The 8,665-nt window shown below is 41.0% G+C and overlaps 1 protein-coding gene across 1 annotated transcript; it reads left to right on the top strand.

The window, feature by feature from the left end:
- Positions 1-6,898: 6,898 nt before the first annotated feature.
- zgc:92591 (uncharacterized protein LOC436997 homolog) lies at positions 6,899-8,359 on the top strand. Its single transcript, XM_046321863.1, has 3 exons — positions 6,899-7,010; positions 7,109-7,224; positions 7,977-8,359. The coding sequence occupies exons 2-3, from the start codon at positions 7,111-7,113 to the stop codon at positions 8,211-8,213; spliced, it is 351 nt and encodes a 116-aa protein (XP_046177819.1). The 5' UTR covers positions 6,899-7,010; positions 7,109-7,110; the 3' UTR covers positions 8,214-8,359.
- The last annotated feature ends 306 nt before the right edge of the window (positions 8,360-8,665 follow it).

Here is an 8,665-nt window from a genome sequence, read left to right as displayed (position 1 = left end):
GCTTGAAACATGTTGGTATTACCGACTCACTCAGGCACAGGTTGAAAATGTCAGTTAAGACACTTACCAGTTGGTCAGCGCATGCTCGGAGTACACGTCCTGGTAATCCATCTGGCCCTGCGGCCTTGTGTATGTTGACCTGTTTAAAGGTCTTACTCACATCGGTTATGGAGAGCGTGATCACACAGTCATCTGGAACAGCTGATGCTCTCATGCATGCTTCAGTGTTCCTTGCCTCGAAGCGAGCATAGAAGTAATTTAGTTTATCTGATAGGCTCGTGTCACTAGGCAGTTCGCGGCTGTGCTTCCCTTTGTAGTCTGTAATGGTTTGCAAGCCCTGCCACATCTGACGAGAGTCAGAGCCGGTGTATTACAATTCAATATTAGTCCTGTATTGACGCTTTGCCTGTTTCATGGTTCGTTGGAGGGCATAGTGGGATTTCGTATAATTGTATAATTGAGTTAGAGTCCCACTCCTTGAAAGCAGCATTTCTACCCTTTAGCTCAGAGCAAATGTTGCCTGTAATCCATGGCTTCTGGTTAGGGTATGTACGTACGGTCACTGTGGGGATGAAGTCATCGATGCACTTATTGATGAAGCCAGTGACTGATGTGGTGTACTCCTCAATGCCATCGGAAGAATCCTGGAACATATTCCAGTCTGTGCTAGCAAAACAGTCCTGTAGCTTAGCATCTGCTTCATCTGACCACTTCTTTATAGACCGAGTCACTAGTGCTTCCTGCTTTAGTTTTTGCTTGTAAGCAGGAATCAGGAGTATATAATTATGGTCAAATTTGCCCAATGGAGGACGAGGGAGAGCTTTGTATGTACCTCTGTGTATGGAGTAAAGGTGGTCCAGAGTTTTTTCTCCTCTGGTTGCACATTTAACATGCTGGTAAAACTAATTTAAGTTTCCCTGCATTAAAGTCCCCGGCCACTAGGAGTACCGCCTCTGGATGAGCATTTTCCTGTTTGCATATGGCCTTATACAGCTCATTGAGTGTGGTCTTAGTGCCAGCATCGGTTTGTGGTGGTAAATAAACAGCTATGAAAAACAAATAGTGTTGTCTACAGCTTATCATTAGATACTCCACCTCAGGCGAGAAAAACCTTGAGACTTCCTTAATATTAAATTTCGTGCACCAGCTGTTGTTTAGAAATATACACAGACACCAACCCTTGTCTTACTGGCGGCAGCTGTTCTATCTTGCCGATGCAGCTTAAAACCCGCCAGCTGTATTTTATCCATGTTGTCGTTCAGCCACGACTCGGTGAAGCATAAGATATTACAGTATGTCCCGTTGGTAGGATATTCGTGATGGTAGCTCGTCTATTTTGTTATCCAATAACTGATGGTATCCAGGACTGATGGTAGAGGCAGATTATCCACTAGCCGTCGGGTCGGATCCTTACAAGGCAGTCCAACCTACATCCCCGATATCTCTGTCTCTTTCTCATGCGAATGACTGGGATTTGCGCCTTGTCGGTGTCTGAAGTAAATCCTTCACATCCGACTCGTTAAAGTTATACTTGGATACGTAAAACAACACAAAGAGCATTCCCTTCAGTGGAGGGTCTGGTCCAGTACAAACCAGGGTCGTCATTGATAATGGCTGACCCTGGCCATGACCCCACTCTCTGAGGGTGTCTCAGGGAGAGTTGAGATATGAAAAAAACATTTACAATTCACACGTGTATAATACACACTTGTACATGTGTGAAATAGGACAAATATAAGCACCCTCCAAATGATTATTATTATATCAATGGCAGCTTTATTGTGTGTAGGGGAGACCGGGGTTGGTTGTCTCACAATTCTTATTACTGCCAATCTAAAAGGTGCTGTGTAATAAGTTTAAGGTTAAAATTTGTGAATTCTTTGGAAGAACTCATCCACCTGGTCAATTCATATCAGCTTGATAAAACATTGAGATGAGGCGAATTCCAGTGTTTTTCATATGTAAAAGTAAAAATCATGTCTTGATATTTTCTTTATAAATGTTTAACTTTGGGAGTTTAAATGAACAATTATGTTTGTTGAAAAGAGGAAAGGGAGAGCTATATTACAAACCATCAGTACCAGTCAAAAGTTTGGATACACCTACTCATTCCAGTGTTTTTCTTTATTTTTAATGTTTTCGACATTATAGAATAATCGTGAAGACATCAACACCATGAAATAGCACAAGTGGAATCATGTAGTAACCAAACAAGTGTTTAACAAATCAAAAATATTTTAGATTTGAAATTCGTCAAAGTAGACACCATTTTCCTTGATGACAGCTTTGCACACTTTTGGCATTATCTCAACCAGCTTCATGAGTTAGTCACCTGGAATGCCTTTCAATTAACAGCTGTGCATTGTTAAAAGTTCATTTGTGGAATTTCTTTCCTTCTTAATGTGTTTGAGCCAATCAGTTGTGTTGTGGCAAGGTAGGGGTGGGATACAGAAGATAGCCTTATTTGGTAAAAGACCAAGAAACAACAGTCCATCATTACTTTAAGACATGAAGGTCAGTCAATATGGAAAATGTCACAAAGTTTTTTCAAGTGCAGTCTCAAAAACCAGCATGCGCTAAGATGACCTGGCCTCCACAATCACTCGACCTCAACCCAATTGAGATGGTTTGGGATGAGTTGGACTGCATATGTGGGAGCTCAGCATGTGGGAGCTCCTTCAAGACTGTTGGAAAAGCATTCATCATGAAGCCGGTTGAGAGAATGCCAAGAGTATGCAAAGCCGTCATCAAGGCAAAGGGTGGCTACTTTGAAGAAAATATATTTTTAGATTTGTTTAACACTTTTTTTTGGTTACTACAAGATTCCTTATGTGTTATTTCAAAGTTTTGATATCTTCACTATTATTCTACAATGTATAATTTTTTGACTGGTACTGTATTTGAGTATCCTTGAGTTGCTGAGTTGCTAGGTCAACTAGCATGTTAATTAGCATGGGGGGGGGGGTTGCCACAGTTGTCACATAGAATGCGGGGTTGGTTGTCACTATCCACTCCATCATAACCATATTGTACAGGGTGATTACCAGTGCCACTACATTCCAAACACAGGAGGTTGGTGGCACCTTAATTGGGGAGGACCGGCTTGTGGTAATGGTTGGAGCGGAATGAGTGGAACGGTATCAAATATATCAAAATACACCATCCCATTCGCTCCATTCCAGCCATTATAATAAGCCGTCCTCCCCTCAGCAGCCTCCACTGATTCCAAACCTATTTCGAGGTCAAGCAATGTGGTAACTAGCATCTTAATTAGCATCCGTACGTCTCCTCCCCTTCATCTACACTGACTGAAGTGGATTTAAGAGTTGCTATCAATAATGAATCATAGCTTTCACCTGGATTCACCTGGTCAGTCTATGTCACGGAAAGAGCAGGTGTTCCTAATGTTTTGTACATTGTATACACAACAACTGAAATATTTTAATTAAAGTCATGTGAATAAATGATGGTGAATAAGTGGTAAGCAGTAATTGGCAGTCACTAACATTATAGGACCTTTATTAGTTGTTTTATCCTGTGTTGTTACAGCATTCAACCCACATAATGCATAGTGCATTAAATGTCTACAAAAATATAATCAAAACCAAAACTGAACCAACATCAAAAAGCATTAATCGCTCAGCACTACAACATATCAAAATGTGTTAGGAATATGTAGTGTGGAGAGCGTTTGCCGAGGGATCAAAATAGGATATTGATGCCTGGCCGAAGTATAAATGATGTAGAACTGTAGAATTTAGAATGTAGGTATTCTAATACATCTGTGAGATGTCTTGCCACTTAGCGAACAATGTCTAAACTGCATCTTCCCGATGCATCATGTGTACATCTGTTGGACAGAGATACAGTATCTGTGCTATCTGGGTTGGTTTCCTCTCTCTCTCACCTATGTTTTCTGTCAAACGCATGTACACGTGTGTGCAAACACACAAATACACACACATATGACACTCAAATGTCATATGTTGTTCTTAAGGCATAAAATGCTGAATTTTGTTAGGAATATGATTCAATCAAAGAAAATATTTCGAAGACACTGTATACTATATTGCCTCACTTCCTGTTACAAAAGGAATAAGCTACCAGCAAACATTGTGACAACCAACCCCATACTCTGTGACAACCAGCCCTGTGATTAGGCGGCTTGTCACAAGTGGACAGAGTGTGTTTGATGGCTTATAACTTCATGTTGGAATAAGATATGAGGATAAAAAAAGTTCGTATTTCAATCCAAAGCCTGGGTCTTTCTATTAATGTTGTAGAGTCTTGTAAGATATACTGGTGCTGAGAAATACACAAGAGTAAAAAGTGTGTATAGATGGTGGTTTGCACATCTCCACTACTGTATACATGACTGAGGTCATTGACATTGAATGATGATATTGTTTGAGATAAGGACTTAATGTTCCATTTTTATTCCACATGTGAATAACATGGGTCTTTGGACCTGGATTTCTTGCACCACACAATACTGTGTTAGCTCACTGAGCTAAAGCCTGAGTGTTAGCTTGGGGAACTTACACAAGTCTTGAGGTCTTAGGCAACGTGGCTACTCATCAAGCGAGTGTGATTCACTGAACACCCTCAGTTACCCACAGCTGACGAAATATAATGGATGCTGTTGTGTGCTTCTGGAGAAAATAACCCCAAGTAATTAGCAAGAGCTAAGGTCTGAGACCTGTGCTCCATGGCAATCTACTGTAGGGAGGCTTAAGCATCACGACGGTCTGGAAGAAACAGCTAATAAGAGATTGCTAATTGTAGCATCCAGGAGAGGACACTACATTGATCAAAATGCATTTAATTAAATCTCTCCAAAGTGTGTGGAAGAAATCAAATAAGCTTGTTCAAGGTTTGGAATAATAAGCTCATTGCTCATTTAGCACTAACTTTGTAATTGATGAAGCTGTTACTGAGTTTTGACTAGGTAGCATACAGCTACAACCGGAAGTTACTTTTCCCAGCAGGTTAGGAGAATTAACTTAGCAGGTTAGGAGAACTAGGTTAAAGTTAGGGATAGAGTAAGCTCTCCTAACATGATACAAAAAGCAACTTCCAGTCGTAGCTGTACTCCATCTAGTCACAACCCTGTTAGCACTGGCACGGGGATACCTAGTCAGTTGTACAACTGACTGCAGCTTCCACATTTAACCCAACGCCTCTGAATCAGAGAGGTACGGAGGGCTGCCTTAATCAACATCCACGGTGCCCTGCTTGGAACGACAGATTTTTACCTTGTCAGCTGGGGGATTCGATCCAGCAAACGTTAAGTTACTGGCCAAACACTCCTACACGCCAGGCTAGAAAGTCTATCCTTCAAAGTAAAAAAATGTAAACTGCATATGATGAAACTGTCCAATTCCTGCAATGACAGACACATGGACTCACATCAACAGACAAGCTCTGAAATCCTGTGATATGAGCTGGGAGATATGACAAGGCCACATATGGACATCAAGCATATGTTATTCGTCACAAAGACCTTATCAGAGACTCACAATATACAAGACAGGTGATTTTCCATCTGAAGTGTCAAATGGATTTAATTCTGCCTAACTGCAAAGACCCTCTTTAGATAGTGGTGAATTAAACACGGAATGGTACATGAAGGTTATGATCGAACCTTTCTGTGGTTGTAAGATAATTTCCTTGACTGTATTGAAACCGTTTTCTGACAGACAAAGATGTTACTGCAAGCAGTTTGCTGATGTCAATGTTGTGAAGAGAGTGCCCCATGGTGGCTGTGGGGTTATGGTATGGGCAAGCATAAGCTACGGACAATGAACACAATTGCATTTCATCGATTGCAATTTTGAATGCACAGAGATACTGTGACACGTCATTCATCCGCCACCATCACCTCATGTTTCAGCATGATAATGCATGGCCCCATGTCAAAAGGATCTGAACACAATTCCTGGTAGCTGAAAATTTCCCAGTTATTCAATGTCACCCATTGAGCATTTTTGGGATGCTCTGGATTGACGTGTATGGCAGCGTTCCAGTTCCCGCCAATATCCAGCAACTTTACACAACCATTGAAGAGGAGTTGGACAACATTCCACAGGCCACAATCAACAGCCTGATCAACTCTTCGCGAAGGAGATGTGTCGCCCTGCCTGAGGCAAATGGTGGTCACAGCAGATACTGACTGTTTTTTTTATCCATGACCCTACCTTTTTTGTACCTGTGACCATCAGATGCATAATTGTATTCCCAGTCATGTGAAATCCATAGATTAGGGCCTAATTCATGTATTTCAATTGACTGAGTAAAATCTTAGAAATGGTTGCGATTTGATTTTTCTTCAGTATAATTGTGACATACATTATTTGCATATTGAGCGTATGTAAGTGTGCCGCCCTATGGGACTCCCGATCATGGCTGGTTGTGATACAGCCTGGGATTGAGCCAGTGTCTACCCTGACGCCTCTAGCACTGAGATGCAGTGCCTTAGACCTTTGAGCCACTCAGGAGCCTAATGTAGGCTACCTTGTGTGATTACATGCTGCCTGTGGTGTTTCCTGAAAATACAGAATTACAGGAGTCTTTCAAATGGTAACAAAAATATTCAACCAATTTGCAAGGCTGAAAGTAAAATTTTCATAACCAGTTATACACACAGTCAAGGACCATTAGGCACTGTGTAAATTGCTGCGGAAAGTGTGACCACTGTCGTCATTCTACAAGAAAATGAATTTACTTGTACTCTAAAATCTCAATCACGAACTGATGATGACTGTTGTTGATGCAATGCGTATTGACACGTACAATGCTGGTGCACGCACGACCCCCAGTGGACCGTGCATGAATGACAGGCTGATTTTTTAATACGCTGCACCTGCATGGACACCACGTGAGCTGTCCATTAATTATTGGCCACTTAAAAACAGGTTGTGACAGCTTGATGAGGTGGAAATGACAGATGACTGGGTAACAACAGTGCTGACAGTATTAGACATATAATCACGGTTGCGCTGTATCTAGAGGTAGGTCTTAAACATAAACAAACGTCTACCTTATTAAGACAATGTACTGTTTAAATCGAGACTTATCACTTAAATAACTGTTCTATGCACGGTTTCAGAAATGAGTAACGATGTAACCAAGAAGAAGGGAAAGGCAGTCGGGGAGAAAAAGAGTAAAAGAAAAGCCAAGCGGAGAGAGACTTATGCAGTGTATATCTATAAAGTTTTGAAGCAGGTAAGTGTCGGAAAATGTGCTTTCATGTCTTTTTTTTTATTGTTACTTAGTCTCGTTTTAAAGACCTTAAGTTTCGCCCATGCGCAATTAGGCTTTTGACGAGAATGTTTTTATTTTTGCAGATCTATCCTATCAATATGATATTTTAACCCCGTAGTTTGAGGCACCGCTGCCTCATTCTAAGCACCAAAAATAAAATTTCCATCCAAGTCTATTTTAAACTGATCGATATCTGTTTTTGCATGGGCTGCGTCTCAATCAACTTTTATTTTGTCACCCTTCCACATCTGGTGGAAAGTGGCAGAGCTTCAGCGCTGTTTCTCAGGCCAGGAGACATCCTGAAAATCTGCCTTCTCGTGAACGTTGCGCTGCTAGACATTTGGGCCACAAACTAATACGAACACTGTATAGAAAGGGGAGACTCATGAACATGATGGTGTTTTGCTATAAAGTCAACCCATACAAATAATGGTTGTTTATGCCCACAAATAAGGTGTTAAATGTGTTAACTATCTTGAGTTCTCATAGATTATAGGATACTGCAACCTTTTGAGGTTTTTTTGTGCTGCTAGTTTCTGTAGTCTATTAGTAAAGGCCAAATGTATTTTGGGGGAGGGGTGTACCTAAGGGGTCTTTAAAATTCTAAATGATCCATGGTAAGACCTTAACATTTCAATATGTCAGCTTAGACCCCCCAGCACTAACTACTTGCTCTAGTTTTCAACTTGATGACATGTGTTCTTTGTCTCTAGGTCCATCCTGACACTGGCATCTCCAGCAGAGCAATGAGCATAATGAATTCCTTCGTCAATGACGTATTTGAGCGCATTGCAACTGAGGCATCTCGTCTGACCCAGTACAACAAACGCTCAACCATCACCAGCCGAGAGGTACAGACCGCAGTCCGACTCTTGCTACCTGGAGAGCTGGCCAAGCACGCTGTGTCAGAGGGCACCAAAGCTGTCACCAAATACACTAGTTCAAAGTAGAAAATGAGTGCCTCAAATGCTGCAAGAATGCAATTAAGGCTATGGATGCACCACCAAGTTTAAGTTGAATCAATATTTTTGGAAAATAAATGTACTAAATTTATTTTTTGGGGGGGTTCCCCATTATAAAATGTTTCTGCAATTCATTTTTTGCCACTAGATGGGACTATTACTCTAGTTATATTTTGCTGTCATTTTCAGTCAGAACATGAATACCCCTTATCACAACATTGGCAGCCTCTACCTAGACCCTGTGCAGGTAGCTCAATTTATGTAACTGCACATATCTAATACATGGGCTATCTAATGTAAATAAGCTATAAGTGCAGGTGGCTGTTTTGCTCAAGCTATATTAAGTATAAATGGAGTATCGCAAGTTAATGCTATACTATGTTACAAAAACTGTAAGGTACAGCATAGTATGTGCAGATGTTCTGGTAAAAGATAATATA

This window comes from Oncorhynchus gorbuscha, linkage group LG22 (assembly GCF_021184085.1).
Source record: "Oncorhynchus gorbuscha isolate QuinsamMale2020 ecotype Even-year linkage group LG22, OgorEven_v1.0, whole genome shotgun sequence".
Taxonomy (NCBI): domain Eukaryota; kingdom Metazoa; phylum Chordata; class Actinopteri; order Salmoniformes; family Salmonidae; genus Oncorhynchus; species Oncorhynchus gorbuscha.
The sequence above is the reverse complement of the archived record's forward strand: the minus strand, read 5'-3'. Positions and strand labels throughout refer to the sequence as shown.